The 25,163-nt window shown below is 48.6% G+C and overlaps 2 protein-coding genes across 6 annotated transcripts in view; one reads left to right on the forward strand and one right to left on the reverse strand.

The window, feature by feature from the left end:
* The window catches only part of CDIP1 (cell death inducing p53 target 1), a 40,155-nt gene extending 15,420 nt beyond the window's left edge, over nucleotides 1–24,735 (forward strand). For 4 of the 5 annotated variants that reach the window (XM_084641132.1, XM_084641131.1, XM_084641133.1 and 1 more), the window contains 4 exons: nucleotides 16,619–16,717; nucleotides 19,538–19,684; nucleotides 20,471–20,732; nucleotides 21,596–24,735. In XM_084641132.1, coding sequence (XP_084497258.1) covers nucleotides 16,633–16,717; nucleotides 19,538–19,684; nucleotides 20,471–20,732; nucleotides 21,596–21,707 — 606 coding nt within the window. In that variant the 5' untranslated portion in view covers nucleotides 16,619–16,632 and the 3' untranslated portion in view covers nucleotides 21,708–24,735. Of the gene's footprint in view, nucleotides 1–16,618; nucleotides 16,718–19,537; nucleotides 19,685–20,470; nucleotides 20,733–21,595 lie in introns of those variants that run through there. The other variant, XM_084641135.1, reaches the window with a different exon arrangement.
* Nucleotides 9,676–11,341, reverse strand: LOC311527739 (uncharacterized protein). Its single transcript, XM_084642043.1, has 2 exons — nucleotides 10,892–11,341; nucleotides 9,676–10,302 (listed from the first exon to the last, which is right to left on the reverse strand). The coding sequence occupies exons 1-2, from the start codon at nucleotides 11,295–11,297 to the stop codon at nucleotides 9,761–9,763; spliced, it is 948 nt and encodes a 315-aa protein (XP_084498169.1). The 5' UTR covers nucleotides 11,298–11,341; the 3' UTR covers nucleotides 9,676–9,760.
* Nucleotides 24,736–25,163: the final 428 nt, after the last annotated feature.

Genomic DNA, 25,163 nt, shown 5'->3' on the forward strand with positions numbered 1-25,163 from the left:
GTTTCTCTATCTTAGAGCATGGCTACGCTTGCAGATGTAGAGCGCTTTGAGTTAAACCAGCCTTGGTAGAGCGCAGTAGGGAAAGTGCTGCAGTCTGTCTACACTGACTGCTTCAAGTGCACTGGTGTGGCCACATTTGCAGTACTTGCAGCAGCATTGGGAGCGGTGCATTATGGGCAGCTATCCCAGCATGCAAGTGGCTGTGATGTGCTTCCCAAATGGGGGTGGGGTGGAGTGTGACAGGGAGTGTGTTGTGTGTATGTGGGGGGAGAGAGTGGTTTTTTGGGGGGCTGAGAGCATGTCAGCCTGCTGTCTTGTAAGTTAAGACAGCAGCAGACTCCCCTCGTCCTCCCCACCCCCCCCCTCACACACACACAGCATTCCACACTAATGGTTGCTTTGTCTCGGAGCAGATAAGCAGCTGGCTGTCAGAAACGGAGCTTTCAAAGGGCATTTCCGCATTCCTGTAGCCGATTCCAAACAATGACAAGGGTGGTCACTTGACTTAAGGGGATTATGGGACATTTGCGGAGGCTGATCGGAACGCAGTAAAGCAACACCTCGTTCACACTGGTGCTGCGGTGCTCCAGCAGGGGCGCAGCAAACGTTATTCCACTCACCAAGGTGGAGTACCAGCAGCACTGTAGCCGCAGAGTCAGCGCTCTCCATGCCTTTGTCAGTGTGGATGGGTAGTGAGCTAGTGCACCTGGGGCTCCTTTATTGCGCTGTAACTCGCAAGTGTAGCCAAGCCCTTGGGTACTTACCATTGTATCTGAGCACCTCACGATCTTTAATGCTTGCCTGCAAACCCCTGTGAAGTAGGGCAGGGCTGTTATCCCATTTTACAGATGGAAAACTGAGCCACAGAGAGGCCCAAGGTCACAAAAGAAGTGGGGCAGGGAATTGAACCCTGGTTTCCCAAGTCCTAGGCTGGTGCCCTCATCATTGAACCATCCTTAGTGAGTGTTTATATATTGTCTTTCTCTGGAACATTGCCTCAGTGATTATGCCCCACCCGCATCTGTTAGCCCAAGGAAGGTGTCCTGAAGCTGTGCCTAGCTTAGCATGCTATCCAAAATCTAAGGTCTTCCACTGCCAGGAGTCCACCTTCTAGATGAAAATTTTGTCTTTCATAAGCTTTGGTTGAGTATCTCCAGGCCCTTTGCAAATATTAGCTAAACCTCACACCATCACTGAGTTAGTGTTGTCATTTTGCAGTTGGGGAAATTGAGGTACAGATCAGCTAAGTGACTTGCCCATGGTGTCTCAGCCTGTGGCAGAGTTGGGAAAAGAACCCACGTCTCCTGTCTCCCAGGGTTCTGTTTTAACTGCAAGACCATGTAGCCTTGCTAGAAATGACCATGGAATCTGAAAAATCAAACATCTGACTTAGAGGATATTTCTCACAAGTCTTCAGTAACAACAGCCACGTCACATTTATAGCAAGCAAGCACAACTTCCCTAGTGCTAAGATCAGAATATCTGCAGAGAGAGAAAATGGAAAAATCCACACCCCTGAGCGACGTAGTTAAACCGATCTAATCCCCGGTGTAGACAGTGCTAGGTAGATGGAAGAATTCCTGTGCAAATGGGAGACCTCTCCTGTCAGTGTAGGTAGTGTCTACACTTTACAGTGAAGGACGACAGTGGTGTGGCTGCAGCATTTCAAGTGTAAACAAGCCAACTGCGGCATGAACTCGGCCTTGTCCTTCCTGCTTGTTTCATGGGATACATTTTATTGCAGTAAACAGTAACCTATTAAACTGTACATTCCAGCAGAAGAAAATAGGAAGAGAAGCACTTTGTATATGCAGTGATGAATTTTCTAATGCTTTGCAGAATTGCTGCATTTGGAGTTTATCTAAAATAGGAACATTTATCTTATTTCAGTCAATAATATGTTAAACCACAAAACAATGTAACAAGCCCATCATAGATTACTGCTGGACAGACTATTAGACTACATTAGTTATAGTGCTATGGACGATTGTTATTTGGGGTTTATGAAAATTTAGACTAGAGATTAGATCCAGGTATTGGGCCATATCTGTTTGCCACTGAAATCAAGGAGAGACTTTCCACTGAATTTATGGAGCATTTGATTAGGCCCACAGTGAGATGTGCAAATTTCTTTGCCAACGTGTCTCAGTTCTGGCCTTCAGCACCCCTGCCATTCTAGCTTTGGAGCTGTTCTAGAGCAGAGACTTGTAAGGGATAGAAGAATTAAGATTTGGGTTCTGCTGCTCATTTTAAGTGAGTTAATTATATCCACTATAACACCCAGAGTATACTGAAGCCTGCCCTTTGTGTTCTGAATCCACCTCACTGTCAGTGCAGGGCAAGACAGCAAGTAATTGTGGGGATATTAATTTCTCAATGATTAATGCTACAGCCTAGTGTGCGTTGTGCTCTGGGTCTCCATGTTATTCTTAGAAAAATGTCTGAAGAAACAAATACAACTGCTTTGATGGTGCAAAGTATAACACGTGTCTGAGCTTTCCTTGTGTGCTCTTGTTTAGCAGTATCAAGGCTGGGATTTGGTTTCTGTTTAAGGTTTTAGTTTTAAGTGTTTAAAGAGCTGCAGCCTAATTTGCTGTTTAATTTTTAATTTTTTTTTAAGCAGGCTTGTTTTAAATGTTCAAGTTCACCATCTCCTGCTAACTCTGCTCTGGCATTGCCAGTGCTGAAGACAAACAGTGCATGATCAAAGCAGCCCACCTGGAGGCACAAGGTCCTTCTGAGTGCTCCTCCCACGGTGTAACCCTTTGAGGGATGCTGGGGGAGAATCGGCCTTTGTTTTCTTTGGGAATTTATTTGCAGTTTTTCCTGATCTCTCTCATTGTGGAGTTGGGTGGGAAAAACTAATCTGATTTTCTAGCTGAGGAGCGGGTGAACCCTAACAGCAGCATGCTCTTTGTTTCGTGCTTGTAATTTATTTCCCTGGGAATGTTGCCTTGGATGCAGCATCTGGTTTTCAGTGAGGTTTCTACTGCTCATTTAGTTTTCCAGCTGCGTTAACTGAGGCACATGGAAGGTCAAGTGACTTGCCCAAGGTCACTTGATAGAATGAGTGGCTCAGCGGTGACTGGAACCCAAGATCTTCCTGCAGAGAAATGCAGGCTGTAGATCAGGGATGGGAAGCATCATCTGTCTGACTCAGATGGATTTGCCCAGGTGAATGTCGTTATTTTTCTATGCAGGCAGCCCTTTTTGTTTGTTTGTGTTTCGTTTGTAAGTACTGCTTTTGTCCTGCTCTGCCAGCGGGTCTCTCCAGCCCTGCACCAAAGAAGCTTGCCACCCTGGCAGCAGCAATATTTCTACAGCTGGAAGCTGGCGGCAGAGTGTGAGTGGCAAATTCTTTTCGGGAAGAGGGTGCCAGTGTAGATTTGGCTCTTTCAGCATGGTGTGGCTCCGCTCCTGGAGGATAATGCTAAATACATACAGCCTGTGCCCAGGAAAATACAGTAGAGTAGCTCAGAAATATAACTGACCTTTCATTAGAGCTAACTGGATTTCTAACCATTTCCACTGCATATGCAAACTGTAATCACACCCTTTTGCTATCTTGCCCAGTATCTGGTGGTAACAAGTGTTGGTTTGTGAGCAGGTACTCTCAATGGGTGAGAGAAAGGGAGTGTGCGACACAGCCAGGGTGGTGTCCAGTTCAGCTGTCAGTTATTTATTCTTTTCCTCGCTTCCCAGCATACTCCCCAGACTGCAGAACATGCTTTAGTTTTATCCTTGGTAAAATATATTTAATGTCTTTAGTGCCTTTGATCTTCAAGGGTTCCAAAGAGCTTTACAAGGTACACATTCCTGAAAGAGACCTGTAAAAGAAACTCAAAATTGGGTCTGTGCCCTGTTTTTTTTGTTGGAGGAAGTGTGGGAGGATTCTGCTTGTTGAGCAGTATCAGGAATCTTGAGCCTTTTGCTCTCTGCTGTGCTGGAGATCTTGTTAGGGCCCAGAGATGTACACTGGAAGCATTCTCAGTCCTTAATTGAAGGGCCTGGGATGCTAAATATGTAACAGAGTTTTAATTCTGTGGGTTTGTCAGGTATTGATTTAAATGAATTTTAAACCAAACAAGATTTAGGAAGTGATTTTTATTCAGATTCTCTATCTCAATGGCTTACATTTTGTTTCCTTGGTGCTTATGATACTGATTTGTAATCCTAGTTTTGCCACATTAGCCAAGACCTGAATTGCTAATGAAAAATCAAGCGGAATGCTCCCTGCTTAACAAACAAAAACAAACATGAAGGGCCTGAGTTTTATTTCTCAAATACATCAGTAGCAAAAAAGGGCTGTCATAAATATAAAGGGAAGGGTAACCATCTTTCTGTATACAGTGCTATAAAATCCCTCCTGGCCAGAGGCAACATTCTGTTATCTGTAAAGGGTTAAGAAGCTCAGCTAATCTGGCTGGCACCTGACCCAAAGGACCAATAAGGGGACAAGATACTTTCAAATCTTGGGGGGGGGGGGCGGCTTTTGTTTGTGCTCTTTGTTTACGTGGTTGTTCTCTCTTGGGACTGAGAGAGGCCAGATAGAAATCCATCTTCTCCAACCCATCCTAATCCAAGTCTCCAATATTGCAACCAGTATAGGTAAACCAGGCAAGGCGGATTAGTTTATCTTTTGTTTTATGTGACTTTTCCTTGTGTTAAGAGGGAGGTTTATTCCTGTTTTCTGTAACTTTAAGGTTTTGCCCAGAGGGGGATCCTCTGTGTTTTTGAATCTGAATACCCTGTAAAGTATTTTCCATCCTGATACTACAGAGATGATTTTTACCTTACTTTTTTTTTAAATAAAATCCTTATTTTAGGAACCTGACTGATTTTTCCATTGTTCCAAGATCCAGGGGTTTGGGTCTTTGATGATTTTGTAACAAATTGGTTAGGATATTATTCTCAAGCCACCCCAGAAAAGGGTTGTGTAGGGCTTGGGGGGATATTTTGGGGAAAGACATCTCCAAGTGGTCTGTTTCCCTGTTCTTTGTTTAAAATGCTTGGTGGTGGCAGCATACTGTTCAAGGACAAGGAAACATTTGTACCTTGGGGAAGCTTTTAATCTAAGCTGGTAAGAATAAGCTTAGGGGGTCTTTCATGCGGGTCCCCACATCTGTACCCTAGAGTTCAGAGTGGGGAAGGAACCCTGACAAGGGCACAAACCCATATTTTGTTTCCCTTGCAGGTTCGCTTTAGCCTTCCAGCTGAATGATCCTCAGAAGGGAGTTTAGCTCCTGATCTGTCATGAAGGCTGGCATACTGAACAGTCTGGTGCTACTTAAAAGTGTCTTGCAAAGAGTGTGGAAATTGTTTCGTGGCTTTTTTGCTGCTTTATGATGTATAAATGAAACCTGACAGATTATTATGATTATTTTTTAATCTTAGCAATGTCAGACATGTCAAGTTTTGCCTTCCCTGTTTTTCTTCTCGAGTCCTCCAAGAGGGCCTTCAGCCCTCCTGTGAAGGTGGAGGGAAAATACTGTTAAAGATTCAGCTCCCAACAGATTGGCCAATGTTTTGCGTTTGCTGTAACAAAAAGCAAAAGGAAAAATAGAGCTTTAAATGGTCTGACAAAAATACCTTCCTCCCCCTATAGCTTCGATTTCAGCATCTTGTGATGTCACCTGCCACTAGCTCTCCAGACAGCCGTAGAGTCCTCCAGCAGAAACAGGGTAGAACAGACCATATGTTTCTAGTGTTAAAAACAAGCAGGAAAAACGGCTGCTTCTTTTTAGGGGGTAGCAGCTTTCTGCATACACCTTAGAGGAACAACGAGGAATGCATCGATGTTTCTTACCCTTTACATGTCTCTCTTTATGGGCACATTCTTCCAGTGGGAAAAGGGACTTGGTGTGCTCGGCAAGTACTTCCGATGGCCTCATTTGTTTATACAGAATTTAAACTTTCATTTACAAACTGATTCAGTTCTTAGCTCTTTTTCTTTGTGGCAAAGAAAACATTCTGGCCCTGACCTGTTGTGCAGCTGTCTTGCTGAGTCTGCAAAATCACAACCTGAAACAATAGCTTGGCAAGGTGTGAACTGCCTCTGTTCCTCTTAAGAGGATGTTGATTCAGAAGCCTAATGATGACATTTTAATTGCTAGCCTTATTATCTGTTTCATTTCTGGTTATTTTAGCGAAGCTATCTTGCTGCCCACCATGTTTTTTCCAAACTGATCCTTGGAGGGGGTTATTTTCCATGACACACTGGTGTGCCCATCAGTGGGGTTCAGTTGTTGAAAGGGAGCTATGTGGTCAAAACTCTTCAAATGAAGTACTTAGAAAAAAACCCAAAAACCGCGCGCACACAACCATAGCACTCCCTTGGGGCCATCGTAATCTTTGAAACTAACGCTTTAATCGCATTGTCTGTTACGGGGTGGCCAAACTTACTGGCCCTCCAAGCCACATACGACAATCTTCAGAAGTTCGAGAACCGGGACAAATCTGCCGGGAGCTGGGGGTTGGAGCTTCAGCCCCACTCCTGCTGAAGCCCTGAGCCCTGGCAAGTGCGTCCTACAGGGCCGAAGCCCTGAGACGACACCCCCTCCCCGCTGGGCAGAAGCCTCTACCGCACCACCCTGCTGCAAGGCAGAGGTCTTGAGCTTCCCCCCCCAGTCTGGTAGGTGGAGAATGGGGTCCGTGGGGGACTTCGTGAGCTAAACCCTAATGGTAAAAGAGCCACATGTGGCTCGTGAGCCAGTTTGACCACCCCGGTCTATTAGAATGGGCACATCCTGCCTACCCTGGGCTGGAGCAGGTATTCAGTGGGACTATACAATACTGTAGTTTAGTATATCCCTTTTCTCTGTTCTCTGAAGATCCTCTCTCTGTCCTACCTCACTGCCTCGATCTTATAGCACCTTAGGCTTTCTCTACACACATTTGCTCTAGTTTATTGACACTCTTATTTTGGCTTAAAATGGGGCTTATTTCAGTTTAGGGTATGTCTACGCTACGGAATAAGGTCGAATTTATAGAAGTCGGTTTTTTAGAAATCGGTTTTATAAATTCGAGTGTGTGTGTCCCCACAGAAAATGCTCTAAGTGCATTAACTCGGCGGAGCGCTTCCACAGTACGGAGGCTAGAGTCGACTTCCGGAGCGTTGCACTGTGGGTAGCTATCCCACAGTTCCCGCAGTCTCCGCTGCCCATTGGAATTCTGGGTTGAGATCCCAATGCCTGATGGGGCTAAAACATTGTCGCGGATGGTTCTGGGTACATATCGTCAGGCCCCCGTTCCCTCCCTCCCTCCGTGAAAGCAAGGGCAGACAATCATTTTGCGCCTTTTTTCCTGAGTTACCTGTGCAGACGCCATACCACTGCAAGCATGGAGCCCGCTCAGGTAACCGTCACCCTATGTATCCTGGGTGCTGGCAGACACGGTACGGCTTTGCTGCACAGTAGCAGCAACCCATTGCCTTCTGGCAGCAGACGGTGCAATACGATTGGTAGTCGTCCTCGTCGTGTCCGAGGTGCTCCTGGCCATGTCGGCTGGGAGCGCCTGGGCAGACATGGGCGCAGGGACTAAATTTGGAGAGACTTGAGCAGGTCATTCTCTTTAGTCCTGCAGTCAGTCCTATTGAACCGTCTTATGGTGAGCGGGCAGGCGATACGGACTGCTAGCAGTCGTACTGTACCATCTTCTGCCAGGCAGGCAAGAGATGAAGATGGCTAGCAGTCGTATTGTACCATCTTCTGCCAGGCAGGCAAGAGATGAAGATGGCTAGCAGTCGTACTGTACCATCTTCTGCCGAGCAGCCATGAGATGTGGATGGCATGCAGTCCTTCTGCACCGTCTGCTGCCAGCCAAAGATGTAAAAGATAGATGGAGTGGGTCAGAACAAGAAATAGACCAGATTTGTTTTGTGCTCATTTGCCTCCTCCCCTGTCTAGGGGACTCATTCCTCTAGATCACACTGCAGTCACTCACAGAGAAGGTGCAGCGAGGTAAATCTAGCCATGTATCAATCAGAGGCCAGGCTAACCTCCTTGTTCTAATAAGAACAATAACTTAGGTGCACCATTTCTTATTGGAACCCTCCGTGCAGTCCTGCCTGAAATACTCCTTGATGTACAGGCACACCCTTTGTTGATTTTAGCTCCCTGAAGCCAACCCTGTAAGCCGTGTCGTCAGTCGCCCCTCCCTCCGTCAGAGCAACGGCAGACAATCGTTCCGCGCCTTTTTTCTGTGCGGACGCCATACCAAGGCAAGCATGGAGGCCTCTCAGCTCACTTTGGCAATTAGGAGCACATTAAACACCACACGCATTATCCAGCAGTATATGCAGCACCAGAACCTGGCAAAGTGATACCGGGCGAGGAGGCGACGTCAGCGCGGTCACGTGAGTGATCAGGACATGGACACAGATTTCTCTGAAAGCATGGGCCCTGCCAATGCATGCATCATCGTGCTAATGGGGCAGGTTCATGCTGTGGAACGCCGATTCTGGGCTCGGGAAACAAGCACAGACTGGTGGGACCACATAGTGTTGCAGGTCTGGGACAATTCCCAGTGGCTGTGAAACTTTCGCATGCGTAAGGGCACTTTCATGGAACTTTGTGACTTGCTTTCCCCTGCCCTGAAGCGCATGAATACCAAGATGAGAGCAGCCCTCACAGTTGAGAAGCGAGTGGCGATAGCCCTGTGGAAGCTTGCAACGCCAGACAGCTACCGGTCAGTTGGGAATCAATTTGGAGTGGGCAAATCTACTGTGGGGGCTGCTGTGATGCAAGTAGCCCACGCAATCAAAGATCTGCTGATATCAAGGGTAGTGACCCTGGGAAATGTGCAGGTCATAGTGGATGGCTTTGCTGCAATGGGATTCCCTAACTGTGGTGGGGCTATAGACGGAACCCATATCCCTATCTTGGCACCGGAGCACCAAGCCGCCGAGTACATAAACCGCAAGGGGTACTTTTCGATAGTGCTGCAAGCTCTGGTGGATCACAAGGGACGTTTCACCAACATCAGCGTGGGATGGCCGGGAAAGGTGCATGATGCTCACATCTTCAGGAACTCTGGTCTGTTTCAAAAGCTGCAGGAAGGGACTTTATTCCCAGACCAGAAAATAACTGTTGGGGATGTTGAAATGCCTATATGTATCCTTGGGGACCCAGCCTACCCCTTAATGCCATGGCTCATGAAGCCGTACACAGGCAGCCTGGACAGTAGTCAGGAGCTGTTCAACTACAGGCTGAGCAAGTGCAGAATGGTGGTAGAATGTGCATTTGGACGTTTAAAGGCGCGCTGGCGCAGTTTACTGACTCGCTTAGACCTCAGCGAAACCAATATTCCCACTGTTATTACTGCTTGCTGTGTGCTCCACAATATCTGTGAAAGTAAGGGGGAGACATTTATGGCGGGGTGGGAGGTTGAGGCAAATCGCCTGGCTGCTGGTTATGCACAGCCAGACACCAGGGCGGTTAGAAGAGCACAGGAGGGCGCGGTACGCATCAGAGAAGCTTTGAAAACCAGTTTCATGACTGGCCAGGCTACGGTGTGAAAGTTCTGTTTGTTTCTCCTTGATGAAACCCCCCGCCCCTTGGTTCACTCTACTTCCCTGTAAGCTAACCACCCGCCCCTCCTCCCTTCAATCACCGCTTGCAGAGGCAATAAAATCATTGTTGCTTCACATTCATGCATTCTTTATTCATTCATCACACAAATAGGGGGATGACTACCAAGGTAGCCCAGGAGGGGTGGTGGAGGAGGGAAGGAAAATGCCACACAGCACTTTAAGCACAGCACTTTAAAAGTTTACAACTTTAAAATTTATTGAATGACAGCCTTCTTTTTTTTTTGGGCAATCCTCTGTGGTGGAGTGGCTGGTTGGCCGGAGGCCCCCCCACCGCGTTCTTGGGCGTCTGGGTGTGGAGGCTATGGAACTTGGGGAGGAGGGCGGTTGGTTACAGAGGGGCAGCAGTGGCAGTCTGTGCTCCAGCTGCCTTTGCTGCAGCTCAACCATACACTGGAGCGTACTGGTTTGGTCCTGCAGCAGCCTCAGCATTGAATCCTGCCTCCTCTCATCACGCTGCCGCCACATTTGAGCTTCAGCCCTCTCTTCAGCCCGCCACTTACTCTCTTCAGCCCGCCACCTCTCCTCCCGGTCATTTTGTGCTTTCCTGCACTCTGATATTATTTGCCTCCACACATTCGTCTGTGTTCTGTCAGTGTGGGAGGACAGCATGAGCTCGGAGAACATTTCATCGCGAGTGCGTTTTTTTTTTTTCTTTCTAAGCTTCACTAGCCTCTGGGAAGGAGAAGATCCTGTGATCATTGAAACACATGCAGCTGGTGGAGGAAAAAAAAAGGGACAGCGGTATTTAAAAAGACACATTTTATAAAACAGTGGCTACACTCTTTCAGGGTAAACCTTGCTGTTAACATTACATACATAGCACATGTGCTTTCGTTACAAGGTCGCATTTTGCCTCCTCCCGCCGCGTGACTACCCCCTCAACCTTCCCCCCTCCCTGTGGCTAACAACGGGGAACATTTCTGTTTAGCCACAGGCAAACAGCCCAGCAGGAATGAGCTCCTCTGAGTGTCCCCTGAAGAAAAGCACTCTATTTCAACCAGGTGACCATGAATTATATCTCACTCTCCTGAGGATAACACAGAGAGATAAAGAACGGATGTTGTTTGAATGCCAGCAAACATACACTGCAATGCTTTGTTCTACAATGATTCCCGAGTACGTGTTACTGGCCTGGAGTGGTAAAGTGTCCTACCATGAAGGACGCAATAAGGCTGCCCTCCCCAGAAACCTTTTGCAAAGGCTTTAGGACTACATCTAGGAGAACCGCAAATGCCAGGGCAAAGTAATCCTTTCACATGCTTGCTTTTAAACCATGTATAGTATTTTAAAAGGTACACTCACCAGAGGTCCCTTCTCCGCCTGCTGGGTCCAGGAGGCAGCCTTGGGTGGGTTTGGGGGGTACTGGCTCCAGGTCTAGGGTGAGAAACAGTTCCTGGCTGTCGGGAAAACCGGTTTCTCCGCTTGCTTGCTGTGAGCTATCTACAACCCCCTCCTCCTCATCATCTTCTTCGTCCCCAAAACCTGCTTCCGTATTGCCTCCATCTCCATTGAAGGAGTCAAACAACACGGCTGGGGTAGTGGTGGCTGAACCCCCTAAAATGGCATGCAGCTCATCATAGAAGCGGCATGTTTGGGGCTCTGACCCAGAGCGGCTGTTCGCCTCTCTGGTTTTCTGGTAGGCTTGCCTCAGCTCCTTCAGTTTCACGCGGCACTGCTTCGGGTCCCTGTTATGGCCTCTGTCCTTCATGCCCTGGGAGATTTTCACAAAGGTTTTGGCATTTCGAAAACTGGAATGGAGTTCTGATAGCACGGATTCCTCTCCCCAAACAGCGATCAGATCCCGTACCTCCCATTCGGTCCATGCTGGAGCTCTTTTGCGATTCTGGGACTCCATCATGGTCACCTGTGCTGATGAGCTCTGCATGGTCACCTGCAGCTTGCCACGCTGGCCAAACAGGAAATGAGATTCAAAAGTTCGCGGTTCTTTTCCTGTCTACCTGGCCAGTGCATCTGAGTTGAGAGTGCTGTCCAGAGCGGTCATAATGGAGCACTCTGGGATAGCTCCCGGAGGCCAATACCATCGAATTGTGTCCACAGTACCCCAAATTCGAGCCGCCAACGTCGATTTAAGCGCTAATCCACTTGTCAGGGGTGGAGTAAGGAAATCGATTTTAAGAGCCCTTTAAGTCGAAATAAAGGGCTTCATTGTGTGGACGGGTGCAGGTTTACATCGATTTAAGGCTGCTAAATTCGACCTAAAGTCCTAGTGTAGACCAGGGCTTAGTTTCCATCAGTTAAGAATAGACTTAAGCTAAACAGAAATAAGCCTAGTTTAAACTGATAGTGTCCACATACCTTTTGCAGCCCTTTAACTGTATCAGTTTAAAATACTTGCACCTTGAGTTAAGCCAGTGAAACTTTGTATATAGAAGATGAGCCCTTCAACTGATTGGTACAGCCACTGCCTGTCCAGCCCAGGGGGACTGGATGCATTCCTTTGGGAATGCGTCAGTCAGCACTGCTCTTCACTAGGCCACATCTGAGATACCCCATTCTCTTCCCCTCCTAACATCCTGAATGAAAGTGACTTACATGTTGTAGTGCAGCATTCTGACTTGTTGCAATTTGGAGGAAATGGCAATTTAGCAGCCACAGGCAGAGAGGGGTGAGCAGTTGGTGTTTTAATGGTTGCTTGAAGGGTCAGTCCCTCTGAGTATTTAAAAGATGGGTTATTCCTTAAGGGTCTTTATTCCCTATTTCCAGTGAGCAGAAGTTTATTAGCCCTAGAAACAGGAGAGAGGCTTGTGGCCAGGGTAATTTCTGGACTGAGAGTTAGGATTTAAGATATCTACTGTATTTAACTCTTGCCCCACCCTGCCAAAATCTGTAGAGGCTTTAAGGTGACCGGCAAACACAAAGTGTGGGTTTGTGCTCTCTCTCTCTGCTTTATGATTTATAAAAAAGGCCTCCTGGATTTTTTTTTCCCCTCTCCCTGGGTTTTCATGTAAGACCTATAGGTCTTGTCTACCCTGGAAGAATATCTGGATGAGTCGTGAATATTAGGATAATTGAGATTACAAGTACCAAGTAAGTGATACCTGAGCAACTGAGAGGGGGGAGTGACTTTTTAGTGAAAAGATTAGGGTTTAAAATGTAATGATTTTGTTTATCACTTATTTAACTCAAACACTCTGTGGGGCAAAACAGCTCTCTTAAAGGATTTAATACCTCTTCAGTTCAGTGCTGGGAGAGCTCTCAATCCATATGTGAGTCACTTGTGGAGACCCCAAATACAAATGGGGAAGAGCAGACCTGACATTCCTGTTATTTCAATGAAGCTAAAATGGGCATAAACCCAATTTCTGTCTTTCTAGGTCACGCGGATAGAATGATGATCTAGAGGGATGCTGCAAATTGATTAAGCTACTCTGAAATAAGTACTGCTTTCCCCCGGGCATTTGAAAATGGAGACTGGCGAAGACTGTAATTGTTCGAGGGGGATTTGTAGTGGATTTTCCCCAAGTGCTGCACTTACGATGTATTTTGAAATTACGTCAAGGGTGCCCTAGAACATAAATCTAAGGGCTTGTCTTCATGTACTGGTACAGCTGTGCCACTGTAGCGCTTTAGTGAAGATGCTACTGTGCTGACGAGAGAGCCACTGTAGTGCTGTCTACACGTGGGGTTAGGTCAGTATAACTGTTACTCAGGGGTATGGATTTTTCACACCGCTGAGTGATGTAGTTATTCTGATATAGGTCTGTAGTGTAGATCTGGCTTAAGTAAAGAAATAGACATCTGAAGACATATAGGCCTTGATCAGTGGATCTCAAACTTTTGTACTGGTGACCCCTTTCACAGAGCAAGCCTCTGAGTGTGACCCCCCCCCTTATAAATTAAAAAACACTTTTTTGTATATTTAACACCATTATAAATGCTGGAGGCAAAGTGGGGTTTGGGGTGGAGGCTGAGAGCTCACAACCCCCCGTGTAATAACCTCGCAGCCCCTTGAGGGATCCCAACCTCCAGTTTGAGAACTCCTGGCCTTGATGGATTCACTTGCTCCCCTGGAGATATCAGAAGGTTCCTGGATGATTAAAAGTTTGTAAGAGAAGAGGGTGATGTATGATTGAATTGTGATGATGTGGTAAGATTTTTCTGCAGTTTCCTACAAAATTATCCTTGACTGGGTTATGCTTTGAGTGATCTATTACAAAAGAAACAGGGAAGGTCATTGGAAAAATGTGAGCAGAATGAACAGGCAAAAGGAGCTAGAAGTCGTAACGGGTGGAAGTTAGTCTCTCCCTCCCTCAATTTAGCTTTCTGTGAAATGGATATAATGCCTCACAGAGGAGACTTGCTGTATGTTTGAAGTTTCTTGAGAAAGGCGAGTGTGTGTTGTATAGATTTGTCCGTACTCGGGTACTTGCCTTGTTTAATTTTTCATGTCAAGGCCTTGTCTGCGCCTTGCTTAGCAGCTACATGGAAGACGCATGGTTCAGAGACAGGTGGTAGAAGAGCAGGCAAAAATTACATCCCAGTTCTGGGCATCTCCAAGTCACTCTTCCCCTTCTCTACTGCAGTGGGAGTCTGGAATCCCAGTCCTTAGTGCTGGACTCTGCTAAGGGGATGAAATTCCACTAGAACAGAATGTGATGCCATGAATTCTGCGCTGGCAGAGTCTGAGCTGTTTAATTACTGCTGCATTTCAGCGCCGTTTGTCCCAATAGCCAGTAACCCTGGTTAACGGTGACCCTAAAAAATACTCTGTTCCTGGGGGCTGGAGTACCAGGGAATAGATAGCTCTTGTGCGTGCTGCAGCTTGTTTTTCAAAATAGCTATGTGCTTCTATTTGGAGGGGAAATAGTGTTTCTTACCCCTTGCCAATCACTGTGAAATACTGCTCAAGGGGCAAGAAATACTGTATAAACCACCCTCTTAATCTCTTTATCTAAAAGCTTTGCTAAATGAGTGCCCTATAGGTAAACTGATACCCATCCCCTTTCCCTCTCCCTGTCGCTTCCCACTAAGGAGCCCTACCCCAGCATGAAGTGCTCAGCAGATCATTCCCAGTGACCCTGTAGTCCGGACTGCAGCAAGGGAAAGATCCTGGTGGGGGAGAAGTTTCCAGATGGATTCCCATATCAAGTGCATCCCTCACCCATGTAGAAAAGCTGTCTTGAAATACTGGTAGGAATGTGTCTGATCTACACAAGGCTATATGGTAGTGCTTGGTCCCCAAGTTTAATACTGTTGTTATCACACAGTCTCAGTCTAGCCCCAGGGCAAGTCCCAGCTCTTGCCCTCCAACAAAGTGCTATCTATAATCTACGTGGCTACCCAGTGGTGATTAGTGCTGCCAGTGTGCTTGACACCAGCCTGAGACCTTTTCAGAGCCATACTCAGTGTGTGCTGTGTAAGGGAAAATGTTTTATATTTCTGAAGTAAAACACTGTGCTAGAAGCATGGATGCGCTGTGGACAGCTGCGTCCCAGCAGCAGGCTCCAAATGGGAGTGTGGTGTAAACCTATCCTTTAGGAATGGATACCCAACATGGCTTCTTGTCCATTGCTCTCCTGCTGAAAAGCTGGCACTGCATGAGCTGAACTGAACTTCCTAGTGAAAAGAGAAAGTGTAGGCTCCAACTGTGATGAGTTTATAATCTTCTGAGGAATGTCTTGACCCTGAGAGCTCTGGTTCCTCACTGGCACATGCACGGTCTCTGTGAGGAGTGTTGCTCTAGATAGCATGTTCCATTGCTGGGGGCTTTCTTAGTCATGAAAACATCCAGAAAAGAAGCCGTTCCCAGTAAGTACAAAATAAAGCACCCAGGACTTTCTGGATCCTGATCTTCCATGCAGGCTTCTTCCCTATTGATTCACACAGGGAGGGGGCAACCGCTGGCCTGAATGGAGATTTGTGCAGATACAAAGTTCTTTTGCATATATACATAGACACACCCAGAAAGGGGTGTGGGGGAATCATTTTGCTCATTTGATAAAGTGTGTGTGTTTCCCCGTAGACAACTTCATCTGACTAACATGACTTTCAACCTGCATAATTTAGACAAGAATTTTGTCATTTTCTTGACTCAATCAGGGCATCTGATTTGCCCAGCTCTAGGCAGAAGAAAGGTAAAACTATTTGGAAACTAAAGATTATCCTTTTCCTAAGCCTCTCTTAGAAGCTGACTAGGCACTTCTAGGAAACTAATATTTAATTTCCTTCAATGCTTTGTGGGTTTTTTCTTCCGGTTCTTGCCCTCTAGGTGTTGCTTTTTTAACATAAGACAAAGCTTTGATTCTAACCCTAATGAAGTGTGGATCCAGAGTTCAGGGCCTATGTTTTTCAGATGTGCGTCCTCTACCCCTGATCCCACAATGATGCTGCTGATCTTTTTTGTAGAGCAGCTTCCATCCTGAATAATCCCAAAGCATTTAGGAAATATATGCAGGAATTGCATCAGTGACCTACAGCTGTTGTTTAACTCTCTACAGCCTTTTTAAGTACGACGGGAAGAAGGATAATGTATCCAATTGAAACAGCAGGAGAATATAGGGAGGTGGAATGTAGTTACTTAAAATCAAATTTAGACACTTGGGTTAATATTTTCCCTTTCATGAAAAATGCCGCAGTGGTTAGGTCTACTGTTATGCATCCCCTCTGCAAGCTCAGCTCTTCCAGCATAGCACCTTGAACACTGAGCTGGGTTAGTTTTAGCACTGGCTCCAAGGGCCGAGGGTCACTGAATCAGCAGCAGTGCTGCCTGCAGCACCATGGGTTCCCCATGAGTCCTGACCCCAGCTTGAGCTGCTTAGCTTGGGAGAGATGAGGACAAGATCACACCCAGGGTGTTAGGGTTGGAGCGAGTGTCTGTCAATGAGCTGGCTTAGGATCCCACAAAAATGACACTTGTGGAAAAATCTGGTTCCTGTCAGTAACCCTAAAGCTCTCCCTCTCTGCCTGCATTGAGCTGTACTGGGGTGTGTGTGTGTGGGGGGGGGTGTGGATGCCTCTGTACTTCCAGGGGTGATGAGTTTGTATGTATTGTAATTCTTTTCCTTGTAGACCAGCTGTAAGCGATGTCCAGTGACCCTCCCCCGCCCTACCCAGGGGGACCTTCTGCACCGCTAATAGAAGAGAAGAATGGCCCACCCACCATGTCGGGTAAGTTGCGGAGGATGGGGCATCCCATTGACATTGCGATCCAGTCCCAATGGCAATGGGAGTAGGGCAGATGCAGGGGAAACCCCGGGGCAGGTGGTCTCCTTACAGTCACACTGCTGGGTGCGGTGCATTGGGGTTGATGCAGAGCTGCTATAGCAGTGAAGTCAGCACGTTGCTCCACTTCGATTTCAGACCCTTTACTCCCTAACAGGGAGACAAGGAGAGGTCTGTGGCGCAGCTATGCAGCGGGTAGCTTGGAGAAGCTGTAATAAAACCATCCCAGGGTCTCCCGACCCCCAAGGGGTCTGGTCACCCAGCCAAGTGACTCTTTGTGCAGGCCAGACTCTAGCCCAGCATAGCAGGGCCTGCCTCTCTCTCCTGAACCTTCCAGGCAGTGACTCAGCTGTTGGCCAGTTGAGCAGTGTATTTCTCGTTCTTGCCTTGCTGGCCCAAGGAGTGACAGACTTGGTCGAAGCAGGTTGACTCCTCTCTGTAGAGGAGCCCCTGCCTCTGGCCCCATGCAGACCACTCTCACCAGGGCCCTTGACCAAATCTCGCTTCCTCTCCTGTGCTTTTGCTCCATGAGCCAGCTGCTGCCTCAGTTGATCACCCTCCTGCTGCCTGTCCCTTGTCTCTCTGGGCTTCCAAGTAACTGCTCTTCTGGGGATTCTGACCCCAACTTTGGGTGTTTTTCCACCCTCTGCCTCTCAGCTGGTATCTCTCAGGGATCCATCCTTGACTCCTCCTCCTGCCCTGGATGATCTCACCAGCTCTTGTGGCTCCCTGTACCCCCCTCACAAATCTGCCTCTTGTTTTCAGTCCAGTCTTGCTTCTCTGCCTGTCTCTCCACTGTCCCATCTTGAATGGCTCGCTGCCACCTTAGACCCAGCGTGGCTAAAACAAAGTCCCTGAGCTCTCCCACTGGGCCGTCTCCCCTTCTGCTTCTCTCAGTACCAGCTGCTCCCGTCCTTGGGGGTGCCTGGATCCTCCCTTTTTCTCCCCTCACACCCATGTCCTGCCCAAAATCCTGCCACCGCTGCATGGTGCTGTATAACTGAGTATGCAGCATGGTTCCTTGGGGTTTGTGAAACGTTTCTGTAGCCACAGGACCCCTCACAAGCTGAAGCAGACAGAGACTTGTTCATTATATATTTCTTTTCCACTGCTCTCCTTGCCACTTGAGGTTTGGTGGGCCCCAGATGGGTCCCATTGTTCCTGCTGAAAAGGTACCAAGATGTGCTTCCTCAGACACCTGTCTCAGATCCATCTGGCTGTGCATTTGCCTATACCCTTTGTCTGGTAGGAGGGCATTAATCCCAGCATGCCAGGAGCCCTTTACTTTAAAGGGATAGTGATTGGCTGCTCGCAAGTCTCCCAGAATTCCTTTTTGAAGATGCTCGGCCCCAGGATCACTGGAGTCAGGGTGGCTGCTCAGCATTCTTTGTACCTCCCAAAAAATCAGAACAACGGCTAGTAGCAAGCGGGTGGGATTTCTTAGCTCCTTAATGCAATGATATGAATCGGCTTTGGGGGCGGGATTTTACTGCACTTTGAGTATCGGCCCATGCCCTGGCACTGCCCCTGTGTTGAGCGAGGGGGAGAGCTGTGCTTCCCAGTAACTCTGCAGCTTGGTTTGAGCAGCAAGTACCTGACTATATTGGGGCATGGATCAGGTGCTCTCCAGGGCCTAAGGAGGCCCTTGAGACACCCAGCACTGGTATGTCTCTGCAGGCATGGCTGATGCAATGCAGCACACAGCACGTTAGTCTGAGGCAGGGTGGCTATGGCAGGTCTAAAACCCTAGTTCTCTCAGAACAAAAGGAGCCAAGCTGCTGGTGGAGGCCTGCTGTGCACCCCTGGGGTGGATGCATATATACTGGAACTCCATGGACCCCAGTTCACATCCATCTCGGATGTGGAGATCCCAAACGAGAACTGGGACTGAAACCTGCCTGTCTGGCATAGCTGCAGCCAGAGGGGAGATACAGGCGAGTTGGATGTCAGTTGTTAGAGTGTACTGGCAGGCCAGTTCAGCTCCCAAATGGTCCTGCCCATCCCCCTCTCATCGTGGCTGCTCCCCCAGCTGGCCAGACTGAATGACTGTAGTTCATAACTCTCTTCCCGAAGAGTCCATAGTGCTCTGTAAGAGAACTCACATCAGCCATGGCTCAGATGGTTCCCAGCCCCCCAACAGAGCAGGGAGTAAGGCACAGAGCTATAGACATTGGCTGGAACTGCAGGGGGCTGTTAGGCCAGTGCCCAAGCAAAATACAGCTGGTCTCCAGCTAATGCCTCTTCCAGAGTTTGGGCCTTTAATCCCGGTGCTCAGGGATCTGCTCTAGGCACCTTTTGCCTGTGTGGGGGGGCTTCCAGTACTGGCTGGGAGGGAGGAGCGCCCCCTGCTGAAGTATGGTCACTGCAGATGAGTTGCTCCCTGAACATGGTGGGTGTTAAAGTCCCTGAGTTGGGAAGGAGAGATGTTGGGGTCTCTTTGGCAGAGCTTGCTTGGCTGAGAGACACTTCCTGATTCCCTCTAGCACAGCACAGGGTTTCCAGTTTTGCTGGATTCTTCCCATTGGCAGTGCCTGGTTGTGGGTGTGGCCCTCATTGCAACATTAAGTTGATCTCCACCGGGTTGGTCTCTGCCAGGCCCCCCTTAATGTTGCACTCTATATGCTGGGGGCCTGGCTGCCACTGCAGCCTGGCTTAGAACGCCTCGGCTCAGCTGTGCTTTGCCACTTGCTGCCTCTCCCCTCCATTCTCCCCAGTGACCTCCTTCCAGTCCAGCTAATCCTTTATGCCTTCCACCTTTCCTTTCAGACAGAGTCTCCACTGCTGGAGTCCAGCCTTATGGGATGCCTGTGCCCCCTTCAGATTTTGGGCCACCCCCGTACGAGCCACCCCTGCAGCCAGGCTACATCCCCCCTCCCGTTTCTGCAGATGGCTCTGTGCCCTACATGCCCCATGGTGAGTATTGGAGGGGCTGGGTAATGCGGAGAATGGCTTTCAGCGGGAGCTCCGACGAATGTGTGCTCCTTCCAGACGCTTTGTCTTGGTGCAGTGAAAGGAGTCCAGAAATCTGACTGGACTATTGCCTGCTCTCCACAGCAGCCTGGGCTTCTTGCCATGCCAGCTGTCCTGCTAGGGAATACACAGTCGCTGCTCTCTGTGGCATAGCAGGATAGGATCTGGTGTCACGTGACCCAGTGTCAGTTATTGTCAGGACCAGGCAGGCAAACACAGTGGCTGCTGTGTACTCTCAGGAGCTCCCAGAGCTTAAGTGCTGGGTTCTGTGCTGTGAGCAGAGGAGATGTTCATTAGGGGTCTGGCGTTCTCCTAGAGCCAAGGTAGGAGCCTCAGCTCCCGGGCCCCTGCAGCCTACCTTTCTGGAGAGGTGTTGGTGGTAATCTGCGACTGACTCTGCCTGGTTCCTCTCTCCACAGTGCCCACTCTCCACAGAGCCATGTGCTGGGTTAGCAGTTACAGGGCTGCAGTGTCCTCAGTTGCACTCGCTGGGGTACAATGTGCCTACGACTCGTACAGTACCAGCTCAGTGGGGCCCCGATCCTGGCTGGCCCTAGGCATTACCCATAATCAATGTACTAACTGTCATTGCTGAGCCCACAGAGCTAGCCAGCTGGGGAGCACTGAGCAGCTGGATGCTAACGTAGTCCCGCTGCTCAGAAACGTGGAATAGGGATCGCTTGTTAATGTGCTAAGGCCTCTCACTGTGCGCGTGTTTATCACTGGCAGGTTATTATCCACCCCCAGGACCTCACCCTCCCATGGGCTATTACCCGGCTGCAGGACATTACCCCTCTCCTGGTGGCCACACAGCAACTGTCATTGTACCATCGGGGGCTGCAACCACGGTCACTGTGCTGCAAGGGGAAATATTCCAGGGCAGCCCCGTGCAGACGGTGTGTCCTCACTGCCAGCAGGCCATCACCACCGCGATCACACATGAGATAGGTCTCATGAACTTCCTCCTCGGCTTCTTCTGCTGCTTCGTCGGGTATGTGCCGGGAGGACGAGGAACTTTGCTGTTCTCCGGTGCCTTCCATTCGGGTCACTGACTGATTGGGGAGGGATGAGCTAAAGGAGCAAGCAGTGGACTTGCCCAAGCAGCACTGACTTCTCTGTTAACTGGCTACTCGTCCAGCTGGCTTTATCCCCTACAGAGCCCCCCACAGGACTGGGCCTTGAAGCCCCTCTCGCCTGCTGCTGGCAGAAGAGGAAATTGGGCCAGGAGGTAGTGAGGTGCCATGCGGGTCCCAAGCTGCAGTGTGTGTGTGTGATAGTCCATGTGTGGCTCTGCACCGGCCCTTTGCCTTGCCTGGTGACCCTGTGCCTGTCCCATCCATCTTAGCTGGGCTAAGTTGCTGGTGGGCTCTAGCCACTCCCTAGTACAGCTCTGGTGCTAGCAGGAAGCTGCCCCCACTGCACTCACCATGGTGTTAGGAGAGCTCCTTTCATGGGGAGCGTCTCTCTGCAGAGCGATGGGACTGGTTTTTTAGCCGAAAGGAGAATTTCCAGCTGGGCGTCCCTATGCTCCCAATTGTGAGCGTCCATGCAGCAGTGAATGATGTTAAATCAGGTGTTTTGCTCTGTTCTTTAAATATGGACCCTTAAAAGGCTTTGCTCTTCTCAGCCTGCTGGGAGGGGGGCGTCTGTACCGGGCTCCAAAGGGATGTTAGGACTTACTAGGGAAGCCCCCAGAGTTCAGTGGGAGCAGGTTTCATTGGGTGTCTGGGGTGGCAGCAGTGTGTGTGTGTGTAGTTAGTCAGCCAGGCTGTGAGGGGTAGAGTGGAGGCCCCAACGGAGCTTGCCGTGCCCTGCCCCTGCTCACTTGGCTTTGATCTCTCCCTCTTTTTCCAGATGTGATCTGGGCTGCTGCTTCATTCCATGTCTAATAGACGACTTCAAGGATGTGACCCACACTTGTCCCAACTGCAAAGCCTACATCTACACGTACAAGCGCATGTGCTAACAGCACCCCTGGGAGCCACACCTACTGGAATGACGTCAGTCCCTCCTCCACGCCGATCTACATGTGCCGAATGCTCCTTTGCTTAGCCCTTCGTTGGTAGTGTGTGTTTATTTCCCCTTCCATTTTAAAAGAGCTTCGAATGCTGTAGTAGAGCGATGGTACTCACACACTGACAAGGAAGCTGTAGGCCCACACCGCAAACAGCTAGAGCTGGTGTATAGATGTGAGCTCTGACAGGTAGCTGGGCTAGGCTATGAGATTGAATAGCTGCACCACTCACCTTGCCGTTCCAGCCGTCCCGTCTCGTCTCATCCTTACAGCTGTTTGCAGAGGGCTTAGAACTAGGATTGCAAATGAGGCATCAGACTGCACAGAAGACTTTTCCTTTCCGGATTATGTTTGCCCGTCAGAGCCACCTCTGTTGGTTTGTCCTACCTCACTTTCCTGCATCCCCCCCCATCAGTCACTGTTGGTAGCCACTGTTAAAGGAGACAGTGATGTAAGGCAGACATCCTTCAACAGACAGCATGCAGGGACTGCCATTCCAATGGGCTCTTGCCCAGTTAGTGATAGACTGAGCCATTGCAATAGGGGGGGCACTTTCCTTCCATTCCATGATGGCAGCTCGCTTATTTCTCTAGAAGCTTTGAATATGTCTACTCCCACAGAACTGTGGGGTGCTGGGGTACTCCTGTGCTCACCAGCTCGGTCTCTTTTTAAAGCAGACAGATCCTGTAGTTGTTTAGTTGAGTGTTGCAGTTCTCTACAAACCACAAATTCAAAGCAAGCACATCCGTCCATCCCCAGGAAATGCAGTGCTTCTGACTGTTTTTCTTTGGATACCTACACTCACTCAGTTTCTCTGCTTCGTCTGTAGGCTAGCAGCAAGGGGGTGCATGTTGCTGGACAAAGATGGGCTGTCGTCCTTGGACTACGTAGTGTGAAAGGGAAGGTTTATTTTAGGGCCAGTGTTTGTTTAGTTCTGTATGTTGTGCTTTTACATCTGGCTGTGCCATGCAGCTGAGTAAAGCTAATGTTTGTTTCCTGCCTTGGAGCCCAGCCAGCTCTGCCTTGCACTGAAGGAGATGGGGAAGCAGCAGCTCTGTTTAGTTTGCAGGTGGCCAGGGCATGTTTTCAGGGGTGCGGTTCTGTTTCTTTTGAAGTGCTTTGGGATCTTAGAGCTTCAGGTGTCAGTCCCTAGGTCTGGCTCTTCCATGGGTATAATGGCTCCTGTAGCCCCAGGGTGATCACACACAGCAGCCCAGAGGCTGTGGGTTACAGAAGGCATCTGCCACCATTTGAGGCACAGATGAAGACAGGCCTTTATTTGCAGTGCGGGTGCAGGCATTAACCCACCAATTCTGTATGGAAATTGGCAGCTACTAGAAATCCCCATCCTGAGTTGTCTTGAGAAACTTTCATTACAAAGCCAGGGAGGGGGAATGGAGCAGTAGCTCTTGCTGTGAGTCTGCTGGAATCATGGAAGCCACTTTTACTCTTCGGGTGCTGTAGACCCTACCATATGCCAAGGGATGTGAAAGCTCAGCCTGTGGGAGGCAGTGAGGGTTGGTTCTCTCTGGAACTCAGCATTAAGAGCAGTTTTTTCCCTGCTCCCCCACCCACCCCACCCCCAAATCTAGTGAACAATGAGCATGAGAAGAGAGCTAGAAGAATGGGCCTTATCTTGTTCCCATTCATTCAGTGGAATTCAGGAGCTTCAGGCCCTCTGTGCTCCAAGCTCTCCCATGGACTAGCTGGAGCTGTCTGTCTAGTGTGAAATAATAGAAACCATGTGTGCATCTGCCTTTCCTTTGCCTTGACTTTCTAATAAGCTTTCACCTGGGCCTCAGTGGTGTAGCCATTAGCCTTTGTCACCAGAGGCCTGGGTTCACATCAGTAGCCAATCACAAGTGCAATGGGCTTGGTGACCTCACTGAATATCTTATCCAAATCCATCAGCCAGTCAGGAGTCTCCAGTCAAGAGCACTCTCCCCTGTCAGAGTAAGAGGTGGGGAAGCCTGAGGAGTCCCCACACTCATCTGCCTTCATCACCCTCAGCTCTAGCTGCTGTGGTCAGCCTCCCTCCTGCCCCCTACTGAAAGACCTGTCTATTGAACCCACACAGTGCAGTGAAAGGGAACGTGGATGACTCTAGCCATTTCTGGCTATGACAGTATTATGCTGCTCTCTTCCTAGGCATGTAGGTTTGCAGCATATGCCTTGTTCTTATTTTGTTCTGTTCACATTTGTTTAATGTCTATGTTTGGGGGATAGAAAAACTGGTGAATCTCTCTCAATGCACTTTTTCACTGTGCTACCTAGGGCCCAATGTTTCATTACTCCCCACTAATATGGCAGTGCATCCAAGTGGGTAGATAACTCAGTGCAGCACTGTAGGGGAGCTTGTTTTTATTTTAATTTAACTATATTATTTAAATGGCCACCAGGTTGTAACTAACTTACCAGAAATGTGAATCCTCTACCCTTCAAGTCCAATCAGTTTTTGCATGAAAATGAAGAGTCACTGTCCAGAGGTCCATCACTAATGGGTATGGTATGAATTAGTCTATGTAGAGGGTTCTGTTCTGGTTCCTTTTTTATACTAAGAAGAAGAAATGTAGATTTTGGAGGGTTAAAACTAGCTGATGTTATTGGGATGCTGAGCCCAAGGCTATTCAGGGAGCCTTTGCTGAACCTCCATTTTTCAGTGGCTCTGTATTTCAGTTTATTCCAGCTGATATAATCCTTTCTGGTTTGTGTCTCTTGAGTGCATGCCATCAAAACACAGTGAAGGTCTGTCACCCCCCTCATTAAACTAGGTCAGATGTATGCACGTGGGGGCTCTAGCCCTCCAGGTCATGAATGTGAAATGGTTGATTTTGTTCTTTAAGCTGATTGGTTAGAGAGAAACAGCCCAAAGCATGGCCCTGACTTCGTTTGATGTCAGGAGTGAATTATTCTGTACTTAAAAAGCAAACTGTTGGCGCTTTTACATAATATTTGTATATAAATAAAAGACAGAGCCTGATCTCACTGTACTGCTCTTCTTTAAGCTCTCTGAGATTTGGATGTCTCAAGGAAATGGTAGTGAGACAGTCTTTCCACACTGAGGTACATGGCCCACAAAGCTGGCCCAGGGCAGCATTGCCCGGATAGTGGTTCAGCCCAGGTCTTGGCAGAAAGATTTCTATGGTTACAGCCAGCACAATGTGGCTCTTTTTTCTTAGTTGGAGACTAAGGACTGAAAATTCCTGTCTTGCCAGGTCATGCCTGAGGCACACTGGCATTGGGGAAGGTTGCAGTACAGTCTGGGGCTAAAACAACTTCCCTCTAAGGCATCAATAATAGTTGTATGTGCTAACTGGACCCCTTCCTGTACTGAAGTGGGAGGAAAAGTTTAAAACATGAAAAGGTCAAAGTGGCTTTCACCAGAACTCTGTGGGTGAGGGGAAAGAG

Source organism: Lepidochelys olivacea (assembly GCF_965140295.1).
Source record: "Lepidochelys olivacea isolate rLepOli2 genome assembly, chromosome: 10".
NCBI lineage: Eukaryota > Metazoa > Chordata > Testudines > Cheloniidae > Lepidochelys > Lepidochelys olivacea.